Genomic DNA, 26,227 nt, shown 5'->3' on the forward strand with positions numbered 1-26,227 from the left:
CCCTCCTTCCTCCAGGAAACACGGCCGGCCGGGCAGAGATTCTCCCCACTAGAGTGTGCTTGAGCTCACAGCTTGAAGGCTCAGCACTGCCGGCCACCGCCATGGCTCCTGGAAGACTAGGGAGTAGAGTAGAGTAGAGGGGATGGTGCTTTGGCATTTTATTAGTCTGTACATATATGCAGTTGTTTAATCGTTTAATTACTTGAATTTTCTTTAGTTTTTGTTTTCAATTCATTATCCTGATATATGGAAAGGGTTTGGACCAGCCCAACATTTTTGAATGACTATATTCCATACCTGTGTCCGTACGGCACTGGCCCAAGTAGCTTCCCACCCGAGACCAGCTCTTTCTACTTGTAGTGTTACAGCAAACCAGTACTTTTGGGGTTAAGTTGTGAAAGTTAATGTAATAACTGCTAGCACCATCTGCTGGCCTACTTCCTCACAAAGAGCTAAAGAGAGAGAGAGATAGAGAGAGGGAGAGTAAGCAAGCAAGTGAGTGAGTGAGATAGAGAGAGAGAGGGGAAAAAACGAGTCCGGGTTTTAACGACATCTCTAATATTCATGCTGATGCATTTTGCTGCTTTGTGCTTTCATTTTCCACCGCGCTGCTGCCGGAGACCGGAGCTCGCCATATACGCCCCAGCCAGGCAGAGGGGAGGGGAGAGAGAGAGAGAGCTGAGGAATTGGAAAACAATCGGAAGAGAACGAAAAACAAGCAAGCAAAGCCGACACAAAAGCCTTTTGTGTACAAGGGAATAACCTACCTTCCCCCCCCCCTTCTTTCTTAAAATATTAATTTTTCACCCCTTCCCTCAAGTCGGAGGATGTAAGAGGGAAGAGAGAACGCACACAAGGTGGAAAAAAGACAGAAGAGGAGGGGAGAGAGCGAAAAGCAAGAAGGAACAGAACGAGGAGGGATAGAGCCTGCGAGAGAGAGCCAGCGAGCACGCGATCGCCAGGCAGAGGGTGAATCAATGAGAAGGGAGGAGAGAGGAAGGCAGGGAGAGCAACTCTGAGAGAACTGAGGGAGGAAGAGAGAGAGAGACACACACACATACAACACATAAACACACACAGACAGCAAGGCTTTAGCCGGACGACAGCAATGGCGAGGCAAGAAGCGGTAGCAGAATGAGAGCTTCCTGGATTGCCACGCACCTCCTCCACCGCCCACAGCACCGCTGCTGCCACAGCTCCCTGTGAAGAGAGAGAGAGAGAGAGGAGCTCCCATGCGCTCCTCTTGAGCCCTGTCCACTGGGGGAGGAGGAAGAGGAACACCGACGTCTCTCTCTCTTTTACCACACCACTCTCTCCACTGCCGGCTTGAAAGAGGGGGGAGGGGAGGGGGAGGACACACAGCTCAAGGAAGAGAGAACTACCGTCGAGTGTGTGTGTGCGTGTAGGTGTGTGTGTGGTGTGTGTGTGTGTGAGAGAGTGAGAGAGCGAGGGAGAGAAAAAAATCCCGGCAAAAGGGCAAGGCTTTTGTTAGGTGGTTGGAGAGGGGGATGAAAAAGAGAGAAAAGGAGAAAAAAAAGAAAGAAAGCATGTCTACAGTGAAGAGGCCAAGAGGAAGGGTAAGTGAGCTGCGAGGGAGGGAGGGAGGAGGGGCTGGCAGGGAACTGAACAACCTCCACTGTTACTGGTTCATGCTGCACCGCCGCCATCTTGAACTCGTTGCTGCTTTTTTTTGTACCCCCCCTCCCACGCATGCACACACTCACACTCTATACTCATTTGCTTAGTTGTGGTAGGCCTTATGTAGGCATGTACTAGATTCGCTGCCTCTCTTTCTCATTCTCTCTAGTTCACCCTGTACTGTTGCTTGCTTTTCTCACAGTCCCCTGTTCTCCACGGATTCCTTCTTTTGCTATAGCTTTCCTGTGCTGCAGTTTTATTGTGTGTGTGTGTGTGTGTGTGTGTGTGTGTGTGTGTGTGTGTGTGTGTGTGTGTGTGTGTGTGTGTGTGTGTGTGTGTGTGTGTGTGTGTGTGTGTGTGTGTGTGTGTGTGTGTGTGTGTGTGTGTGTGTGTGTGTGTGTGTCTCTCTCTCTCTCTCTCTCTCTCTCTCTCTCTCTCTCTCACATGAGTTGAACCCCTCAGTCACCGGATAGTTCACTGCATGAGGTGGGTGAGCGGCCGGACTGGCCCGAACAGGGCTTTCTGTGTGTGTGTGTCCTCTCTCCTTGCCTTTAGTGTGCTGTGATGGTTTTCATGGGACTGCGTGCTGTTGGAGAGATTGAAATCACTGCAGTGCTGGCAGCCTGTAATTTAAGTTATTTATAGATGTATTACACAGCTGCACTGCTCTCAGTTTTGGTGCATTTTTATCTCCTCTCTCCCTCTCTCCCTCTCTCTCTAACACACTCACTTTTCATAGCGTCTCATTCCTGTTGTCAGTAGTTCCCCTCGCTGCCTCTCTTGTTCTCTCACGTTTTCCTTCCGCTCTTATAGCATTACTTCACCTCCTATTTTCTCCTCTCTCTCCGTGTCCCTCTCTCTCTACCTTGAACTTGAATGAGAACATTCCAGCACAAATCAATCATTTCCCCTCTCTAATAGCCTCGGCAACGGCACATGTGAAAATCTTAATGCTTATTTTTTTTATTTATTGCCCTCCCCTCAGCATTGTGTGTGTGAGATGTTTGAGATAATTCTTTTATTTAGCCAACAGGGGTGTGAAAAGCACCGGGCCCACGGAACCATAATACATGCAACACGTTTTTAGATTAGGTCATTGGTTTGTGGGGTGCTCTGCTCTCTGCCCTCTGGAGCTCCACGCCAGGCCACAGGGCAGTCACTGCTTTACAATAGGAATAAGTGGCGTCACACGCCATGTATTATTCACATATTATCACGTATCAGCCAGGCTGGATTATTCATGGGGGGGTTTGGCTCAATGTTCTCACCACTCTGTGTGCCATATTGAAAGGCTGTGTGCTGGATTCTGACATGAAGCTCTTTTCTGTTTTTTTTTGGGGGGGGGGGGGGGGCACCACAGAGCGAGAGAACCAGCCGGGCTGAGCAGCATTTGTGGGAGATTGGACCAGCAGCAGCATGTGCTCTGTATATCTACTGTGTTTTCAGGAAGCCTCCTCGCTCGCACCAGTGCTCCTCTAGGGCGAGTAGTACTGCACAGTTAATCCTATATTAATCGTAATGGCCATTTTGGCCTCCGCAATTAACTAAACGTGATCGTCTGTGATATTGACTGGTCCTCTATGTCAAATCAAGGGCTCCTAGTTCCTCAGCTACATTGACTGACCAATCACAGGTGTTCCTGTATGCTGTGTGAGCACTGCCCTCTTATTTACGTCAGTAGCCTCGAACAAAGTTAGAGAATAAATTAGAGTTAAAGCGAGGTATTGGTGCTTTTAAAAAGATCACCGCCTAATGCCTATCATTTGGAATAATTTGTTTGTGCAAAGCCCTACCCCTCCCTACCACAGAGGTAGGCTATTAAACATAATTCGATACCTGCCAACACTCTCACTCATTGATAATTAACTAGCATCTATGCTGTGAGCATGTTTTCCTTCATATTATATATATTATGGACTGAAATAATATGTAGTGAACATTGGGAAATAACAGTCTAACTCAATTGCTTTATAGGGTTTGCCTTTAGTTTTTTAAGCAGCTACAAGGAGAATTCTCAACTAAACATATCATTGTCATATTGGTGGTGATACTGTACAGTATATAAATAATATAAATGAGATCATTGCTGAAACCTAATTCTCATAAGAAGACCACGTTTCCCATAAACCCTTGTTGCTTCCTGTTTTGCTGTTAGCGCCGCCCCACAGCACTTTTGATGAGAAGGGAGAAGCTGAGAAGCCTTGCTAACTGTGAATGTGAAGTTATTTTTGTTGATAAAGCACATTTCTTTTGGAAAGGCCTCCTTTGCACTGTAATTCCTTCTGCAGAACTCAGAAAATAGAGGATGTTGATGGATTTGTGGCAGTCGCAGCGATTTTCTTTCATTCTCTATCGATCTTAGGGCTGACCTTCGAAGCTTTTTTTGGCAATCGAAGCTTCGGGGCCGAGCTTCGATTTTAATTCGAAGCTTCGGAAAAAAAAAAAAAAAAATTTTAAATTTTTTTTTAATATATATATATATTTTTTTTAATCTTATGTTGTGGGACTTGTACAGCACTTTCGTAAACGTTGTTGTTTTTAAATGTGCTCTATAAATAAAGTGGGTTGGATTAATTAATTAAGTAGCCCCTTTCGTGACTGACGCATCCAACAAGGTTTCACTCGGCTGTGTGATTTAATTCAAGGTGGATCGCTGTTGTCGTTTGAACAACTTCAGATTTCATGGGAACTACCAATCCCCCAAATCAAGAATGTTTAAGATGAATGTTATTTTATTTATTATTTGAAATATGGCCTGTGTAGACTAAACTATGCACAGAATTATGTCAGTCTACAAGGTCCGGATTCTACATGGTCCGGCAATGTAGACCTTGTAGACTCCACTACAGACCAATTATCAGTGAATGTTCATGCATTTTTAAGAAGGGCAACTTCCACAAAAAAACTAAGAACTCACCAAAACATCTCAGTAGCACCTTATCTAAATGTTATATTTCATATATGGAGATTCATATTTATTTATGTAATGCATGCATTTCTACATTTTATTTCCTATTTTGTTTATTCATCCCAGTATCTTTCTTTCTTATGTGTGGAATTCTACAAGGTGCGCGCACACACCTACACACACACCTACACACACACACACACACACACACACTTACATTTAGTCATTTAGCTGACGCTTTTATCCAAAGCGACTTACAAGTTCTGTACGACAAGACAGCAAGAAGGGTACAACTCTATCAGCTGAGTAACAATGTTCATCAAAGTGTTGCGTGTTACAGTGTAGGTTCGTTTATTAGGACAAGTGCATGACAGTAAGGTTAGTCACGGTTAGATTTTTTTTTTTTTTTTTATCATTTCAGATAATGGTTGAAGAAGTGAGTCTTTAGTCGACGGCGAAAGATTGGACGGGATTCGGCTGTCCTAACTGGGATGGGTAGTTCACACACACACACACACACACACACACACACACACACATACACACACACACAAACACACCTACACACAAATCGAAGTTAAAAAAAAAAAAACGATTTTTTTAGATTTTTTTCCTTTTTTTTACTTTGATTTTTTTTTTAATGTTCGAAGCTTGTGCCATCGAATCGAACGTTCGAAGCTTCGAAGCATTTAAGACAGCCCTAATCGATCTTGACATGTTTCTGCAGTAATCCTGCCAAGGTATGGACATTGAATTTACCATGATATATTGATATATTGATCATCTTCAGTAACAGAAACAGAGCCACAGATTTTCAGCTTAGAAACAAATGAGCATTCTGCTATGATAAACAAGGCCAACTCAACAACAGAAGCCACAACAGTCGTCCACGTAGCCCAGTACACCAGGAACTTAGCCTGTGTGTGTGTTGTGTATTGTGACTTCTCCCCTTTCGATCGCTGGTGAGCAACATGTGTTTCTCTCTTTGAATGCGTCTTGTGTGTCTGGGCCCGCTTCTCCTTTTTATGAAGCTGCGTCGTTCATTCTGCCCTCGTCATACAATCAGACAGCATCTCATCCTGCTGCTGCCGCTTCCTGTAGAGGAAACAACAGTCAGCTTGAGTGTGTACAGTATGTGTCTCTTCAACTGTATAGCTATAGACTAGTCTTGCTCCACCTCATTGCTCCCCCATCTCTCCCATCGCCATGTGGTGGCTGCTATCAGATGGGGGATAGGATGTACACACTGGGTTTCAGGGGGGCACTCAAGGCCCAACTGATAATCGCCTATTTTTTTTAATCATGTGTATATGAGGAGAGAGAGAGAGTTTTGGGGGTTCATTTAACTGGATTCGTTCTTGAGGATTAGGTAGTGATGAAAACGTTAATTCCCTGTAATGTTAGAGTTGGCCAGGGATTTATTTCAGTTGACTGATCATCTGTCACACATAGGGATGCCCCCCGGACCCCGGTTTTGAACGGGAACCGGTACTATATTAGAAAATACCGGAGTATTTATAAGCTCCGACGTCCTCGGTACTGCTATCGATACTCTAGAGAAATTATTATTATTATTATTATTTAAAAGTTGCGAACGATCCTCTCTCTGTCTCTGCACGAGAAGCGAGCCGCAGCCAGCGAGTCAATTATTACACACACTCCTCGCGAGTCGCTCGCTAGTGCTACACATAGACATACGGGTACTACATACGGGTACTCCTTAATGAAAGTTCTGTCCCCGACGCCCCGTGCTATAGCGCGCTGCACACAGACAGCAGCTCTGCATGCACTGAGTCGTGATCATGGCGGATAGAGCGAAGCGTTCTAAAGTATGGATATACTTTACAAGGGTCAATGCCGACAATGCACGTTGCCACAAGTGCAACAAAACATTTGCCAGTAAGGGTGGCAATACGAGCAACCTATCAAAACATTTGTTGGCAAAACATGATATTAGCGTGCAGAAATGCGCCGTATTCGACTGCCTTGCGCGCAGTGGTCCATCTGCATCCACGTCCACTGCAGCCGGTAAGCCAAGATACGGAGTTTCCTAGGCTAATAACGAATTATTACAAATAGGCTAATAAACAAAATAATTGTTTAGCTACAAATACTACAATCTAAAAACTTTTTATAGATCGTCAAGCTGAGGCGTCAGCCACCAATGTGTCCCAGGCCAGTGAGCCCAGGGCCACCACACATCCTCCCTCTACCTCCCTCCACCACCCAAAGTCCTTTCTCCCTAGCAGCTAGAGGAAGGATGACAGAGGATAGGGTGAACGAGTGTCACAGTTCTGTTAGCCTTTTGCATTTGTTGTTTATTATAAAAAGTCTATAATTCAGAGTCAGACACATTTAAAACATTGTTGCTGCTGTTGCTGAAGAAATTATATTAATTTATTATATTTATTTATAAAGTTATATAAAAGAACATTGCTGTTGCTGAAGAAATTATATTTATTTATAATACTTATTTATAAAGTATTAAGTTGTATAAATAATAAAGCAATGTCGATTCTGTTCTTAATTAATTGTCTTTTTTTCTTGCAAAAAAAATAATCAAAAAGAACCGATAAGAGTATCGATAAAGTACCGAACCGTTAAGCAGTATCGATAAGAGTAGTAGTATCGATAAAATCCTAACGATACCCATCCCTAGTCACACATGTCATAATAGAGCAGATGCGTCCAGATCTTTCATCGGTGTGTGTGTTTAGAATGTTTAAAACTTGTGTGCAACGGATTTGATAATCAATGGGCTTTGGTCCGTTCGTCATGGAACACCATTTGACGCTCATGCATGCTGAGGTAGAATATAGATGAGACGAATAGGTAATATATTAATAGCTAATTATTCAATTAACATCTACTCCCATTCAGCCAACAATGAGCTATAAGCAGGTCACTCTTGTGACTGAAAAATAGAGAAACAGGCCAAAACGCAGATCCATGTTTTTTCAACAAATCGCTGGTCTCATTGTGGAGGTCTCCAAGCACAATGAAGCCATTTATGGTGCAAAATATCTGCACCAACAAAGCAAATGAAAAGGCGGATTCGGCAGGTGATAATAATAATAATAATTATAATAATTGAGGCAGTGACCTCAATTGGACAGATTTATGCATGGGTGTCGAGCTCGCCTCTCCATCTGACCATCCTGGATAAGTTGGTACTAACAAGTGAATGACTTATATAGAACACTATGGTGTAAACAGCTCATGCATTGTTATAGTAACAGTTTTTATTTTACATATCGACCTCATCATGAAGGACACATAAGCAAACAATATTAGAACAAATTTCAAGATTGACTAAGGCCACTGATCATAAATAATAGGCCTACGTTTCTATTCTTTTTGGGATGTATTTTATTTTTTTATTATTTTTTAAACAAACACATAAACAAACATGACAACACACGATTAGATATACAAGCATTGTAAAACAGTGTACATCAGTTAACTCACCGTTTGGATAAATGTCTTATACAAGATATACCCCTAATACCTGCTATCTATTCCCCTACACACATATGCTCTTGCTCGCACCCCCCGCCCTGGACCCCCCAATGGATAATCCATCCATTATCCTTCGCTCCTAACCAGACACTACCATTAAATGCTAGCTTTTATTCTCTCCACCACTTCTAACCACATTGTCAATTTGGATTCATTGAGACCCAAAATTCTTGCTGTAGATATTTCTAGATAAATCACATCGAGATATGTAAGAATCCAGACCTTTCGGCACATTTCTTCCGGTTGAAACCATCGTGATGCTATCAGTTTTTTTGCCACTGTAATACCAGATAAAACCAATCTCTTTTGCTGTATAGGTACTGCATATTCAAAAACATCATTCAGCAGTAATATAGAGGGGTGTACAGGTATATTCAGAATTAAGAGATTTGATAATTGATGGGTCACTTCTTCCCAGAATATCTTAACTGGTGGGCAGTCCCAATACATGTGCATAAATGTCCCCTCGTCCCCATTTGTACATACAGAGCATTTGGAGTCTTGTTTAAGACCCATTCTGTTCAGTCTTATAGGAGTCAAGTATGTCCTATGAATATAGTTAAGATTGATTTGTTGATGGTCCGGGTTCCTTGATGCAAGTCGAACATTTGCCCAGGCTTCTTGCCAATCAAAATCTTTTTCTAGGTCTGGTATATCCCTCCTCCAAACAGAGTCTAGGTGGAGGGTTTCATACGAAGCCGTTAGTAATTGATGATAAAAATCTGATACAAAACCTCTCGATGTCTCTCTTTCATAGAAACATTTGTGGTATCTGTGGTGTGCAATTGGTATCCTTAATGGAACACCGTGAGTCTTCAAACATAACAATAATTGTGCGTAAAAAAGATATGTGGAACCGGTGAGATAAAAAAAATTTTCTATTTCATCATAGCTACAAATACCCTGTTTGTTGAAAACATCTCCTAATGTATGTATGCCTTGCTTTTCCCATCTAGGGAATCTTATAGGTCGTTTCTAATCAGGAGTGCATTGTTATTGAATAAGGGAGTATGATTATGCCATTTATGTGGATTAGAATATTTTTTTTGTGTTTCACGTCATATCCGGATCGCATGTGTAATTATGGGGCCAAATTTCAGTTCGCATTGCTTAATTGATATTTTGGTGTATACTATGTCCTGCAGTCTATGTGGTGCTACTATATTTACTTCTAAATGTCTCCAGGATACTGATGCTTGGGGTTCAAACCAGGTTGTCAGTGGTCTTAAAGTGTACGCCTTAAAATAGTCTGCTTTGTTTCTCTGTGCAGTGGATCTTTTTATACGTGGTGGTTTGTTATTCCAAATAAATTTATATGCGGAAGAGTGTATGTAACGGAAGCATTGAGCTGATTAAGTTGATTCTAGGTAAGACATCCATCTTAACTATTGAAACCCGTGCCTGTACTGAGTTTTTAAGTTTTGACCACCTGTCAAGGTCGTATTTTATTTTATTTTGGATTTCTATGTAATTGTGTTTCACCGTTTGGCTTATGGTAGGGAATACTTCAACTCCCAAGCATCTAAAGTGTTTAACCATTGGTATTTCTTCTGGAAGACTTCTATTCTTTGCAGGGGCGTTCAGTGGAAGGAAAGCCGACTTTGGCCAGTTTATTTTAAATCCCGATAGGTCGCCAAAGTCATTAATCAACTTGAGAAGATGAGGCATTGCGGTGTTAGGGTTTTGCATGAACAGTATTACGTCGTCCGCATAGACTAATTTTGTGTTGTGTGCCCTTGATTACAATTGGTTCTATGAGTTGGGATTGTCTTATATATTGTGCTAAAGGTTCTAGTGATAAATCGAATAGTCCGGGACTAAGAGGGCAACCCTGTCTAGAAGAGCGTGAATTCCAAGGATAAGTCACAGGTCTGAATGGGGAGTAGCACAGGTTTGGTATTAACTCCATGCTGCACTGATTTCAAGTCTGAATCGGGCCCTATGTGTTTACAGCTTCAACGTGGCCTCGATCGCCCACCTCACTTACTTGTGTGTCCATCATACAGAGATCTCGTTATTGCCGTGGCTTTTTCCACTAGCAGCTATTTCGAGTTCCTGTCTGTGTGGCGGGGCGGCCTACAGCTTATACGCCACATGACATCATGTCTTTGGTATGTGTGAGACTAAATTCAAATTTCTCTCTCCCGTCCCCTCTTTCCTCTCTCTTCCTCTCAGCCTCGTAAGAACACGAATGGTCCCGGCAGCCAGGTGCGGGTCGTCAGCCCCCCGATGAAGAGCAGCTCCTCATCGTCCTCCTCGTCGTCCTCGTCCTCGTCGTCTTCCTCCTCCTACAGCTCCTCGTCGGAGAAGAGGAGCGGGGGGCGGAGGGCATCGCAGCAACAGCAGCAGCAGCAGCCGATGGACGCGACAGAGGACAACAAGCAGGAGAAGGCGAACCGGATAATCTCGGAGGCCATCGCCAAGGCCCGCCAGCGAGGGGAGAAGAACATACCCCGGGTCATGAGCCCCGAGAGTTTTCCTAGCTCCTCGTCACAGCACAGGTCGCACCGCGAGCGCAAGCAGAGCAGCAAGGCCCGGCCCAAGGAGAATACTTCCAAGAGGGCCCGCATCGTGCCGTCCTCCAAGCCCAAGCAGAAGCCCAAAATCGGGTATGTAGTCAAGTCTCCCATGTTGACAACTCTTGTCAAAAGGAATGTTCTCGTGTGGCTTTGACGAAGGCCCATGTCACTTTCAGATGAACAGTGTTTTCAAACAAAATTTGCTTTAAAGATTGCAAATTTAGCCCCCCCCTCCCTCTCTTTCTGCCGATGTGCTTTTCTGGTGCAACAATAAATAAGCTAGTCGCTGGCATTTCTGCCTGTGAGAACGGCGGCTGCCAAGATGACAGCTCAAAGTTCAATTTAATTTACAGCACGCTGTAACAATAAACCAGCCCCAGTAGTCGACACACACCAAGGAGGAGCAACAAAGGCTGCATTTAGCATTTAGCTCCCCGCCGATAACGCTATTGGATTGGACAGGCTGCTAGCTAGTGTGTTGAGGCATGTAGCATTGATGTATAGATAATCCACCTCCCCCATCCCCACCAGCAACTGCTGCTGCCACTGCTGTAAGCCACACCCCACGTGAGCTAATAATATCAGCTGATGCAGACCTGAGGGCGACGCAGAGGGGTATAAAGGCAGAGAGGAGTGTTCTGGATATTATCAGGTTCTCAGGTTCTCACAGTAGCAGCCCTAGCCGTGGTGTCGATAAGCCGCCATTCCTGATTCAACCGGTGCCGTCGATGTTGTCCTCGCCGAGCTTGGTGATTAATGATTTGATGAGCAGAGGAAATGGTTAAAGCGGATAATGGATTTTCTTTGGTGTGTGTGTTGCATGGTGATGATGTATTGGGAGAGATGAGGGAGATGAGAGAGACTGACTGAAGATGTCTCCAGTAGAGGAGCATTTGCCTTGTGCCAGCCTCCCTGCTTTACGTTTATACACACTCTTGTCTATACAGCATGGCTTCTATCAAGTCAGACGAGTGCTAATGCCAAGATCAGTGAACGGGTCCCCTGCAAGGACCATCCCCTTCATTACAACCTGGGAGATAAAACTGATCATAGATCAGCACTCTTAACTCTTGACATGCTTAATACGAGCAGGCCTAGATCTCTATATCCTGTCCGGCCACACTGCACTTTTTACCTGGCTTTATCTGTAACTCGGTTACATGCTGTAATACAGATTAGTAACCAAAGAAGTGAATTACAAAACATTGTATTATTCATCATTGCCTCATTGTTATTAAGATGTTGAGCTGCATAACCCACCCACCCCTACCGTGTAGAAGAACTTGGCCTACATGAGGAAAGAGGCTGAAAACGGGCTAAGCAGCACACAGCAGGGCCTATCCCATCTACCCTACTATTGTTTCAATAGCCCTTTCATAAGGCTCATTACGTCATACATTCCAGCCATTTTGAAACATCTTTCAAAACTAATTGAGTTTGGTCAGTCGATGGTGGAATCTGACTGGTCTGTAGAGCCCTCGACCCACTTTCCCAGCTGCACTTTTTCATCATAACCGGAATGCTTCTGGCTTTTTAGAGTAAACTATTATTCCAGCACGGTTCTGGCTGGTTTAGATCTAAAGAGGATACAGTCTCCCCCCGTATCTACCTACGCTGTACACTAATGCAGGGGATGTGTCTGAAAATAAATATATATATTCAACTGAGAGCATCACAGTGGACTTTTCACATAATCCTTTTTTCAGACTTTCAGATGTTACACTGCACTGTTGAACATATCTGTTGCTGGAAGGAAAGAATAGCAAAGATTTACTCTGTATATTCAGTCCCAACAATGATCATGATTCACGATCACATACATGACAGATCAGGCAGGAAGGTATTATTATGGTATTATAATAATAACTTTATTTGTATAGCACCTTTCATACAGGGGATTGCAGTTCAAAGTGCTTTACATCAGTAAGAAATAAGACATAAAATCAGTGTAAAACAAGCGGCAAGTGGGATATATATTAATCAAATCATATATCAGAACCTCACATGCCAATAGGCTTCTCTAATCTGTTAATCTGTTACAAAACATGATAAAGGTCAGAGTATGCACCCATCGGATAGTGCAGTGGTTCCCAAAGTCGGGGTCGCGACCCAAAGGTGGGGCGCGAGCAGCCACGGGAGGGCCGCGAGATGATTAAAAAAAAAAAAAAAAAAAAAAAAAGGTCAGGCCATTGAACATAGAAGCAGGCCAGGACGCGTGAATATTAAAGGCAACCAACTTGTGTTCAGCTTTTCGTTCAGCGTTTCTCTGATTGGCCACACGGCCAATCAATCAATCCACTAGCACACGCCCTTGCGGCAAGAGAGACGCGGCAGGAGAGCTGGTCGAACCAGCGGTGTTCTGTTGTGTGACTGTACTACAGCGGTGTTCTGTTGTGTGACTGTACTAAACTCTTCCACCACATGACCGACATTTGACATACAGTACACCTCCTATCTATGTTGGGATTATGTTTGGTCATGACAAAACAATAAAAATCGCTACTGTTAGTAATGCTGCCACCACCCACTTCAATGACAGAGCTCTCATATTTGCGAATGCATAAACTATATCTTAAATTATGGCGATGTGTCTAATATGGCTGTCGCGAAGTCATTGATAAGCGACAGCCATCAATGATAATTTAATTTAATTTAAGATATAGTTTATGCATTCGCAAAATATGAGAGCGTGCCGTTGTCATTGAAGGGCTTCCTACAACAGAGCACCGCCGCTGCTGCTGCTGAAGCTGTATCAAGCCGGCGGCGGCGCACGAAAGCCGGGGATAAACCACCGCGTCGCCCTGCTGGCGCTTCAGGCTCAGCAGCCTCCACGGGCGAAATAACATATAACGTTACAGTTCCACACTGATGTACAGTGAGTGTCTAATATGGCTGTCGCGAAGTCATTGATAAGCGACAGCCATATTAGACACATAGCCATAATTTAAGATATAGTTTATGCATTCGCAAAATATGAGAGCGCGCCGCTGTCATTGAAGGGCTTCCTACAACAGAGCACCGCCGCTGCTGCTGCTGAAGCTGTATCAAGCCGGCGGCGGCGCACGAAAGCCGGGGATAAACCACCGCGTCGCCCCGCTGGCGCTTCAGGCTCAGCAGCCTCCACGGGCGAAATAACATATAACGTTACAGTTCCACACTGATGTACAGTGAGTGTCTAATATGGCTGTCGCGAAGTCATGCCTCTCCCTCTGACAATATCATAATTAGGGATGTCCCGATCGCCTTTTTTTGCTTCCGATCCGATCCCGAGCATGTGATTTTAAATATCTATCGATCCGATCGTTTCCGATCCGATCTTTCACATTAGTAATCAATTTTGACGCATTTGTCAGAAACTGGCAGAGCGAGACAAGCCCATCTGTTGCCTATATCCGGGGCGCGAGCGCGGAGGCGTTTGTTATTACATTCACCCTGAGAAATGTGCTTCTGCTTCATATGAGAAATATTAAAAGTTTCAATATATGTTTGCACATTAGTATACATTCAGTGTTCGACTTACGTAATGGTCCATTCTGGTCTGAAACGCCGACGATCATCCTCAGTCACGTAACGTTATCCTCCAAAAGTTAGTCTGAAAACTTCGCCTCCAGCCGGCTGTCCTCCTTGCAAACATTGCAACTGGCTTGACTTTCTATTTTAAAATGCTTAGTTCCAAACCTCTGACATTAAGTCTAGCTGCTCAAGTCAGTGGATATTAACCGTGTTTCGGGAGTGACGTGTTGTTGTTGTTGTGGTCGAGCCGCGTGTAGCGTGTAGCGTCTAAATTAAAGGGGTGTTTGTTGCAACGGTGAAAATTAAAGGGGAATGTGTTTGTTGTGGAAAATTATTCTGCTCTGTGTGACAATAAATACATTAATGATGATATATTATATGTAATTTAAAACCAAAACTAAGGCCTCCGTATGAGTTTAAGACGTGGACATGGTCATGTTTGTTGAATAAAATTTTTCTTTGTTTGACTGCCGATTTTTATTATTATTTTTTCCCGATCCCCGATACTCTGAAAAGCACGTGATCGACGCCGATTCCGATCACGTGATCGGATCGGGACATCCCTAATCATAATGATGTGTTTTCTATATTATATCCACAATCATTCATCTAAAAAATTGTATGGGCTTTGATTAAACATGTAACCTACACCTACTGTAACTTACTGTACCTCTGCTTCCTACAGCACAGCAGGTAATGGCGTTAATCAATGGAACGCGAAACATAATAACGTTACGCTTTCTAGTCAGCGCATTTCATAACTGTATGGGCTTTGTTTATACACGAGTGAATCTGGTAGTTGGTTGTTAAAAACGCGAAACATAATAACGTTACGCTTTCTAGTTCAGCGCATTTCATAACTGTATGGGCTTTGTTTATACACGAGTGAAACAGCAGCCCAACACAAGTGCGTTGGAACAGCAGCCCATGGTACACAAGTTGGTTGCCCGCGCTGCCGCTCGCTTGCGCTCCTTGGATTTAATTTGGGACGTGGGACGACTGCGCTTGCCTGCGCGGGGGGGGCGCGGCCAATCAGAGAAAAGCCGAACACAAGTTGGTTGCCTTTAATATTCACGCGGCCAGGACAGTGTTTCTAGTTGTATTCTAAAATTCTATTCTAAAATGTGACTATATGGTTTTATATTAACTTAATAAATAAACAAAAACTAAAAATCTACTTATTTCAACAAACATTTCAAACTAAATAACAGCAATTTTAGTAGAAAAAGGGGGTAACCACTGCGCTCAGACAGGTGCGTAGTCCAACATTAATTAAGTTGCAAAAAAGGAGGTAGGGACCGCACTCGGAATATCGTTGTTTTTATTTTCAAGTTGTTATAGCGCACAAAACGTTTTCAGCCATCCGGCCTTCATCAGTGTGCACATATATTCCGAGTGCGGTCCCTACCTCCTTTTTAACAAGAAATAACAGATTATGCACATAAAACGCTGAAAACAACCGAAGCAACAATAGTATTTTAATGAGGCTATTATTATTATCATTATTATTTTGCAACAAGTTAGCCCTCTCATAAATAGCACATATAAATTAATAACTAACTTGAACTAACTTAATAGGATTGAAGTGATATTTGGCTTAAAAAATCGGTCGCATGAAAAAAAAAAAAAGCCTGACGATGTGCATTCTGACGCCTTCTTTTCTGGGTCCCGGCCTGAAAAGTTTGGGAACCCCTGGGATAGTGGGGCGTAGAGATAAAAGTAAAAAAGTAAAATAATAGCAAGGGTAAAATGAGCATACATATAAAATCACAGTTTTTCACATTAGGATCTAACATCCCAACAGGCCACCTTGTAAGACGTAGAACAAATCACAGTTCTTCACATTAGGATCTAACATCCCAACAGGCCTCCCTGTTTATGGCTCAATCGTCATATTGAGGCATAGATCAGCAGGTTGTTGTACTCTGAACAGAGATAGGGGGGGTTTGTCTTAATGGTGTCACGATTCCCAATCGAAAATCACTCCAATTGAGTGTTGCATTTTGAACTTTTAAATCACAAGCAGGTTGGTGATTGTGCAGACAGCCATGGCGTAATGGAATGCAGTATTTTGTAGTTGAAGATACATCACTGCCTTTTCCACTCTTGTTCTGTTATGACTGATTGAATGAATGAATGAATGAATGAATGAATGAATGAATGAATGAATGAATGAATGAATGAATGAATGAATGAATGAAAACTTTATTGAACAGATTGCAGAATGGGTACAATACATTAGGGCTCAATACACACAATTGTTAAGGGGATGCAGACCAGAGAAAGACGTTTGTCTTGTTTACATCAGGGTCCCCCATTTTCAATTCATAGTGACCACATGCTTCTCACTGATAGCCCCAACACAGTTTAGTAACAGCCAATTGTATTTTCTATATCGGATTCCATATCATCCTCCTTGTGTGCACTCACTGAAAATGTAAACAAACTCATGCCTGCACTATTAGCAAAGAGGCTCTATAGGAGAAGAAGCCATCTTGCCACCGTCTTGTTTAGTTAGCGCACGAATGAGTGAACCGTCTTCTTCTCTTGGTATAACGGCAGACTACACGCCTATTGCCATATTGCTGCCTCCCACAGTTTGTTTGGGGTTTTACACGATACTCTCCGCCTCCAGTAGGGATGGGCGTTGGAACGGTTGAATCGGTATACCGGAAGAAATCTGTGTTAAGGTAGAGATTTTACTCTACTGGATGTACTGGTAGAAGGCTACTTTTAGGCTCTTTGAATGTAACACACAAAGCTAGCGAACTGCACGCTACCATTAAAAGATAATAAGCTACTGTAGTTTGTGAGCGTGATGTGGGAGCTCCCGTTTCCAATGCAAACAAAGATGAAGAATTAGTTGAAAGTGCTTGTCCATCATCTGGACGTGGTTTGGACCTTGAGCAGAAAATTATTATCGGCAAGCAATGTTGAGTGACAGTTGTGCATGTGTGTGTGTGTGTGTGTGTGTGTGTGTGTGTGTGTTGTGTATTAGTGATTCTACCTAAAGCCATGACTCGACAGTGCAAGTGTTTCACTTGCATTTGTGACTAAAATAGATGTGTGTAAACTGGAACAATTATTTAGGAGCACATTTGCGAGTAAAGATTATATCCTACAAGCTGACAGTTCAATGACCTAAACTAACACTTACATTCAATGTCAATTTTGTCATAATATACAGATTACAGAATACTAATGGAAGAGCCCAGTAGAAACCTCATAGTTTTTTTTTTTTACCTTTATTTACCCAGGGTAGGTTCGCTGAGCACGGATGCTCTTTTTCAGCTACACCCTGCTTCACATTCACACCTGGGAGCTGCCCAGTACAACCACAGTCTGACACCGTTGGCCACTGAGCAACTCCACTGGAGCAGTTGGTGGTTAAGTGCCTTGCTCAAAGGCACTTCAGCGGTTGGTGTTAAGGGTATGGGAGAGAGTTATTAATTCACTTGCCCAGCCCAGATTTTTCCTGCCGGTCCGGGGGATCGAACCGGCAACCTTCCGGTCACAAACCCGCTTCTCTAACCTTTAGGCCACCGTTAACCCCCCGGGAATAAATTGTTACCATCCCAGAGTCTTGTACTGCTCCTAATAATAATTTTTTCATTATTATTATAAGAAAAACAAATATACCGTGATCGTCCAAAATTCTAAATATACTGTGATATAAACTTTAGGTCATAATACCACCCCTACTCTCCGCTCTTTGTTGACTGACGGAGTCCAAGCACCTCCTACATATCGGCCAGTTCTGTGGAACCATGAAATGTCATGAGATTTCTAATGACAGTTGTCAGGGCATAAAACCAATGTTATGTTGATCTTTACAAATCAAGAATCTTTATTTTTTTTATCGAATTGTGGATTTGGAGAATCATGTTCGCCTCCACGTCATGCTTTTAAAACCGTTTTATGCACACCTACTTGTTGATTATCCCTTACATATTTGATTTGGCTGAAGAAGGGGCTCTAAATTAATGTGCTCTGTGATGCCATGTAGGCAAGACATCCTGGTTTGAGTAACACAATAATTGCTTTCAAGTGCAAAATGGAATCAAAGCTTCTTGAATCATTGCCATTGGTACTTCAAAGTGATGATGCGATTGTCACAACGCTACAATGTATCCACCCAACTGTTGATGGAAACCCTTAGGGGTGCGAATCACCAGAGGCCCCACAATACGATATTACCACAATAAAGTCACACTATTGTAATATCATAATGTTTTGTTATATTGTTCACCTCACTCCAATAATTTTCATTGCAGTAAATAGGATTTAATTTGATAAAAAAATATATATATATTGACAATTATCGTCACTGTATCGACATAATATTGGCATTAGGGCTGCAACGATTACTCGACATAATCAATGACGTCGATCATAAAAACTTGTCGACGCAGAATTTTTGCGTCGATGGGTCGTATAAAAGAAAATATATATATAATAATAATTATTATAATATTTTTTTTTGCACTACCTATCTTTGTGAAAGTGGCTTCTCAGCTCTGGTCCAGCTGAAGACAAAGCAGAGGAACAGATTGGACATTGAGCATGACCTCAGAGTTGCTTTGTCTACCATCACCCCAGACTTTGAGACTCTTGTCAGGAGCAAACAACATCCCCAGTTATCCCATTAGTTCCCTGGGATGTTAAGCTAAGAAGTCTGCTAAGAAGGATATATTATTTATTATTATTATTATTTTATTTCATTGTGTTTTTAGCCCTAGTTGCACTTTTGTTGCAACCCCAGTTATCCCATTAGTTCCCCCAAACTTACTGTCGGTCTGTTATGTTAAGCTAAGAAGTCTGCTAAGAGCCCGGAAAAGGAGCCGCACCCACAGGAAGCAGAGATGGAGGGTGTGACAGAAATAATCGTTAGATTAGTCGACTAATCGAAAAAATTATCGACAGATTAGTCGACTACCAAAATAATCGTTAGTTGCAGCCCTAATTGGCATGCTAAATATTGCTATATATTGCTGTATGGATTTCCCCCACCCTTAGTAGGAACTAGGGATGGGCATTTTTAAGAATAATCCAGATCGATTGATCGCATGCTATACTCGAGTGATCATGTATTACTCAAAAAGGGTAAAAAAATATTTATATTTTTTTATTTTAATAAAAAAAAAATTACTTAATTTAGTTCATTCACGTATATGTTTAAGGAAACCAACAAACAGTTATAATCTTACACATACATGTGAAACAAATATGTAAAAAAATATATATATATATTTTTTTTCATAAAAATTATTAATAATTTAAGATCGATTTTTCTCATAGCTACGAGTAATCGATTACTCACGCCCATCCCTACTAGGAACCATGCGCATCACCACTCTACTATGTGCTGGCGTTTCCCCCACAAAAACAGTTAGGCCCGGTGGCAAGTGTCTTCTGACAGGAGGTCCGATGTGGACCGGCGGCCAACTGATGTACAACCCTATAGTTTTGTTTCTGTGATGATGAAATCATGGAATTGAGCATTGAAAAAAGGTTAATGATGACACAGATTCCTGTGTCCTGGAGCAAGTGAGGACAGAGAGACTATCAACGTCAAACCTTTCTGTCCACAGAAAAGCTAATGGAGGGGGAGTGTGTAGCCTGTGTGTGACAGGAGCAGGGTAGCGAGCGAGACAGAGGGACAGAGCAGCCGCAGCATAGTTTAACTACTGCACTTGGTGTTAATAAAGAAGACAAACATGCAAAATAACCAACCCTTCAGTTAGCTAGACGTGTGGTAGGGTTAGTTAGGCTTGTGGTTGGGTTAGGGTTAGTTAGGCTTGTGTTAGGGTTAGCTAGACTTGTGGTAGGGTTAGCTAGGCTTGCGGTTGGGTTAGGGTTAGTTAGGCTTGTGTTAGGGTTAGCTTGGCTTGTGGTAGGGTTAGGGTTAGCTAGGCTTGTGGTAGGGTTAGGGTTAGTTAGGCTTGTGGTAGGGTTAGTTAATCTTGTATTAGGGTTAGCTAGGCTTGTGGTAGGGTCAGGGTTAGTTAGGCTTGTGTTAGGGTTAGTTAGGGTTAGCTAGGCTTGTGGTAGGGTTAAGGTTAGTTAGGCTTGTGGTAGGGTTAGCTAGGCTTGTGTTAGGGTTAGCTAGGCTTGTGGTAGGGTTAGTTAGGGTTAGCTAGGCTTGTGGTAGGGTTAGGGTTAGTTAGGCTTGTGTTAGGGTTAGCTAGGCTTGTGGTAGGGTTAGGGTTAGTTAGGCTTGTTGTAGGGTTAGTTAGGCTTGTGTTAGGGTTAGGGTTAGCTAGGCTTGTGGTAGGGTTAGTTAATCTTGTATTAGGGTTAGCTAGGCTTGTGGTAGGGTCAGGGTTAGTTAGGCTTGTGTTAGGGTTAGTTAGGGTTAGCTAGGCTTGTGGTAGGGTTAAGGTTAGTTAGGCTTGTGGTAGGGTTAGCTAGGCTTGTGTTAGGGTTAGCTAGGCTTGTGGTAGGGTTAGTTAGGGTTAGCTAGGCTTGTGGTAGGGTTAGGGTTAGTTAGGCTTGTGTTAGGGTTAGCTAGGCTTGTGGTAGGGTTAGGGTTAGTTAGGCTTGTTGTAGGGTTAGTTAGGCTTGTGTTAGGGTTAGGGTTAGCTAGGCTTGTGGTAGGGTTAGGGTTAGCTAGGCTTGTGTTAGGGTTAGGGTTAGTTAGGCTTGTGTTAGGGTTAGGGTTAGCTAGGCTTGTGTTAGGGTTAGGGTTAGCTAGGCTTGTGGTAGGGTTAGGGTTAGCTAGGCTTGTGGTAGGGTTAGGGTTAGCTAGGCTTGTGGTAGACTTATTCATTACATGCAAAGAACTGGAAAGACATTACCTGATTTCTTCTAAACAACATTTTGTTTCTATCCTGTCTGGATCTCGTAAGGCACTTTCTGACAAGGATGAGTCGAAGTGAAACACCAGTTATGTAGCCTACTAAACAAAACAGCTGACTAACATTAGCTAGGTTAGCAAACCCACAGTTGTGATGGTAAAGTGTCATAATTCCACGCATGGTAACATTAGCTAGCTAGTATGTTCATCCTCAAGTCAGACAAGACTGATATTAAATGAGAGGTAAAGAAAATGTATCTGAGACAAAAAGAGTGCTGTTAAATGCAGGATTCTTTCGCCACATCATGACCTCGAGTTTTATGTAGTTTATGGGCCATATTTATTGAGGACATTTTTAATGAGCATTTTGAGTCTGATTCTATTTATGAAAGGCAGATGGCTTGTAAAAATGTTACACATGAAATAATTTACTCTTACTGCTCTGAGCATTTTTTTCCCATTCTACATCAGGGGTGTGCACAAACCTTTAGCATGGGTTTTAGAATATGACTAGACTATTGATTATTATCTCTACCAGGCAGGAGCGTCTGTCTGCAGCTAATCTTGTATACTACAAGGCTGATTTGGATTAAATGTCACACATAGACAGCAGGCCTCAAATTTACTTTCTCCAATAATGTTTGCAGATGACACAACTCTTCTTCTCTCCCACTCAAATTTTCTTTTATTGATCAAAGAAGCAAATGCTGGCCTAACTAAACAAATGATCATTGAATATTAAAAATTCTAATTTAATAATTTTCAGTGGGAAAAAGATACTAAATTAATTCTATTGAGATGCCTAAATTGTCATCAACGTGATTCCTCTGAGTTTATGTTGATGAGAATTTGAGCTGGAGAGAACAAATCGACTGGGTTTATATATTTTTTTATAAATGTTTTGGCATAATAATAATAAGGAGAATTAACCACCTTGTTACCACTAGCGATCTTCTTACTCTACATTATAGCCAAATTTATCCTTATCTTTCTCACTGTAATTTAGTATGGGCAAGCACTTTCCCAACGAGTCTCTACAAAATATTAGTCCTCCAGAAGCGCTTTGTTAGGATCGCATCTCGATCGAGTCTTGTGCCTCATCTGGCCCTCTATTTCAAAAACTTCAGATTCTAAATATCCATAATCTGTTATTTAGTTTGAAATGTTCGTTGAAATAAGTAGATTTTTCGTTTTTGTTTATTTATTAAGTTAATATAAAACCATATAGTCACATTTTAGAATACAATAGAATAGAATTTTAGAATACAACTAGAAACACTGTCCTGGCCTGCTTCTAAGTTCAGTGGCCTGACAAAAAAATTAAAAATTAAAAATAAAAAAATAATAATGATTTTTTTTAATTTTTTTTAATCATCTCGCGGCCCACCCATGGCTGCTCGCGGCCCACCTTTGGGTCGCGACCCCGACTTTGGGAACCACTGGTCTATGCATGCAGCGAATGGTCTGATAGTCAGTGTACGCGGGAACGGTAGAGAGAGGTGGCACTTAATTTGTGTGTAACGTTAGTCAATAACAATAAGAATAGAGAGCTGTTGTCAACCCTGCAAACGGAAATAAATGCCCAGTCCTTGAGAGAATGGTTTCCTGGTTTACTGTCACCACCTTACAGAGGGAATTACCCCGAAGTCCGGCTAGTTATAACAAGCACGTTACATGACCGGCACTTCGGCCCTGGAGTGTTAGGAGAACGCTCCCCTGTACTCGACTACGGTTCAGATTAATACACAAAAAGGTAACATTGGTCACCCGCCAAAGTGGCTGGTAAGAGTGACGGAGTTACACGCCACTGCCGAATTCTACCCGCATTTGGCGGGTGTTAATGGCAAGCCCTGGTTCTATGAAATAAACCATGTGGTGCATCAGGTTAGAGCTTAGCTAAAAAAGGCTAAACATAATACTGTAGACATAGTTACCATTAGGGGTGGGAATCACCAGTTTCATCACGATACGATACTATATCGATTCTTTGGACAACGATACGATATTTGCCGATATCACAGTCTGCCACGATACGATTCGATTCGATTCAGGTGCCTGCGATCGATATGAGACGATATTATGTGGCCATTTAACACAATCAGTCACATTTAGATCAACAAAAAAAAAGGCTACGGAAATATCAATTGACGTTTTTATTTTTGAGCTCTTCCAGACATTTAAATGAAAAACAATCTATTGTTTTTAATACAAATAGACCTCCTGTTCACTGTAAAGTGCCACGTTTTTATATATTGAGCTTTAAGTAAAATGTTTTGGAACTCGCAACACGCAAGCTAAAACCCCTTCCTCTCCCAAACCGTTCCTACAATTGTTTTATGTTGCATGATGATCATATCAACATTATCTGTCCATCCTCAGTAAATAATATCAATATAATAATACTCCAGACTTCATCTGGTATTTACACACACACACACACACACACACACACACACACACACACACACACACACAGAATGCCCCTCCCCCAGTCCCCACACACACACACCGACAGAATGCCTCCGCCCCTCCTCCTCCTTCCCCTCTCCTCTCTCCGTTTCTCTCTCTCTTAGCTAAGTTAGCTTAAGCAGGTAATGTAACGTTAATTTAGGTCTGGTCACGCGACGTGGGCATAAAAGAATGGCGACGATGCAAAGCATGTTAGATACATTTGACCCGTTGCGGGGGGAAAACTGCACAGACTTATATCGGGTCACAAAATAGAGGCTCCCTAGCGCTGCTCTGCTGAACAGAGCTACACGGAGTTTCACAACACTGGGCGGATATGACGTCGCCGTCGCCCGATTTTCAAAATAAGAGTATCACAATATGAATCGATCTTTTTACGTTGCATCGATCATATTTGATTATTGATAATAGATCGATATATCGATCTGGATCGATGTATCGTCCCACCCCTAGTTACCATAGCTTCCCACACTTTAAACGGGTTGGGGTCGTAGATCACAATGTCTTTTGTCAAACCCCTCAAATACATCCCAATTAAACTGCAGAATAACACCCAGGGAAACCCTTTGGATTATAATAATAATAATTGTTATTATAATTATAGTTATAATGGATGCATTTCTATAAAGCTTTTCTAGTACCAGTACCACTCAAGGCACTTTTCAGTGGGATGCTGATTATTTTTAGGCGTGTGCCGAGTCCCAGCACCTCTACACTCCTGCAGACAGAAGAATCATAGCTCACGTGAGAAGACTACAACCCCAGCACTATCTATGATTGGGTCTATTCACAAGCATGTGGAAAAGTGAGCGTGTTCGTGTGGCCACCATTTATGTAATATTTATGTAATATCAGACCAATAAGGACTATTTATATCCCATTGATTTGACTTGGTGGGACTTGGTTACGCCCCATAATTTATGACAAACATCATATCTTGTTTTAGTTTGGGTGGCCCCTAGTGGGAATTTAACCCCTAACCCTGGCAGTATTGGTGCCATGCTCAGAGTGCTCGACCCATTGAGCTACACAGGACCACTATCATATTATTATGAGATTCAATAATTGCTTTCACTTCAACCAGAGATTGTTAAAGGAACACGCCAACATTATGGGAAATGTGCTTACCATCTTCTCTAGAGTCAGACAAGAAGATGGATACCAATTTCCTCTCTGTGTGTTCAGTAGAAAGCTTTCCAGCTGCAAGCTATCCTAGCTTAGCACACATGAATGGAAGCGGATATGAAACACTGGTCTTAATTAGTAAAACTAATTTTGATCTACTTTTTCTCCCATTTTTCTATTTTTCTCCCATCCCAATTTCATATCGTCCAATTCTACCCTCCCCTGTCTCGAACGCTGTTAGGCCATGCCTCCCACAAGCCGGCTGCAATGTGGACAAAGCCGTACATCACGTGTCCCCTCCGGTACTCGAGGAAGCAGCCGTCGCATCTTTTCACCTGCACAGCACGATCTCTCAGCGTCGGGGGTCTGCGTGGGAGGGCACGCCGCCCCCGTCGCTTCCTGATTCTGCTGCGCAGGCACACCAACCGACCTGTAGGAGTCGCTGTCCACAACGTCCGATCCCCACCCATCAGCTTCCCACCCCCTAATACTGCCAATTGTGTTAGTATGAACGACCAGCCAAGCTGATAGCAATGCGGAGAGCTGGGCTCGAACCCAGCGTCTCCTGCATTGGTGGTGAGCGCCTTGCCCACTGCACCACCTAGCCGCCCTTTTAATTAGTAAATTGTAGTAAATTGGTATCTATCTTCCTGTCTCACTCTGGAGAAGACTGTACATGCATTTCCCATAATGTTGACATGTTCCTTTAAGGGTTTTAACTTGGTGTGCTCAGGATGAGTATATGTATATGTATATACACTTGCAATCAAAATGATTCAACCCCCATTGCACATTAGGTTTATTGGCAAAATATACAATTTACTAACTGTTTACAATAAACAAATTACACAAGAACTGTTTAAGTTGTTTAATTAAACTAATATTACAATGGTTGTTATATAATTAAACACAAAATGCTACTTTTAATGACTAGTGCAGTCTCAAAATTATTCAACCCCTTCATGACAAGCATCTTCAGTACTTAGTAGAGCACCCTTTTTCTGTCATAACCTGCTGCAAACGTGATGCATAGCCAGACACTAGCTTCTGACAGCGTTCCTGAGGAATCTTAGCCCATTCCTCATGGGAAATGGCCTCCAGTTCAGTGATATTCTTTGGTGTGCGTTTTGCAACTGACTTCTTCAAATCACACCAGATTACAATAAAGTTTCATAAAAATCTTAGTCAAACCTTTAGTATTATGGATATTAAACATGCTGGCAGAGTACATGCATCCATGTTGTCATGAACATTTTAATTAAATAAAGAAATTCCATATCCATAGTCGCCGTCGGAAAAAATAAAATAAAATAAATTCCCTACCTACCCTTGGCCTTAACTGACAACCAACAGGAACCAAACAATTTATTTTTGTTAAGCCTGATTTCCTAATACTTGACTGAATCCATGATGCCCTCCAGATGCTGCAGGTTTCCAGTGCCAGAGACAGCGAAGCAGCCCCAGAGCATCACTGAGCCACCACCATGCTTCACTGTAGGCAGGGTGTTCTTTTCAGCATTATGCTTCATTCTTCTTCCTCCAGACATACCGCTGATCCATAGGCCCATAGAGTTTTGTTTCATTGCTTCACAGAACAGAAATCTTATGTGGCTTATTTATATTGTTTTGAGCATATTGGAGATTACTTTTCTTGTGCTTTTGGGTCAGTACTCAGTAGTGGTGTACGTCTTGGAGTCCGGTCATGGAACCCTTCAGTGTTTAGTATGCGCCTTCCTGGGC

The 26,227-nt window shown here is 42.4% G+C and overlaps 1 protein-coding gene across 3 annotated transcripts in view; it reads left to right on the top strand.

Annotated features, from left to right (window-relative positions):
• Positions 1–607: 607 nt before the first annotated feature.
• chd9 (chromodomain helicase DNA binding protein 9) overlaps positions 608–26,227 on the top strand; it is a 202,567-nt gene continuing 176,947 nt past the window's right edge. For all 3 annotated transcript variants that reach the window (XM_084337361.1, XM_084337363.1, XM_084337362.1), the window contains exons 1-2: positions 608–1,577; positions 10,241–10,674. In XM_084337361.1, the coding sequence (XP_084193487.1) occupies positions 1,509–1,577; positions 10,241–10,674 (503 nt within the window). In that variant the 5' untranslated portion in view covers positions 608–1,508. The remainder of the gene's footprint in view (positions 1,578–10,240; positions 10,675–26,227) is intronic.

The sequence above is a fragment of the Notolepis coatsorum genome (genome assembly GCF_963971535.1).
Source record: "Notolepis coatsorum genome assembly, chromosome: 20".
NCBI classification, from domain to species: Eukaryota; Metazoa; Chordata; class Actinopteri; order Aulopiformes; family Paralepididae; genus Notolepis; species Notolepis coatsorum.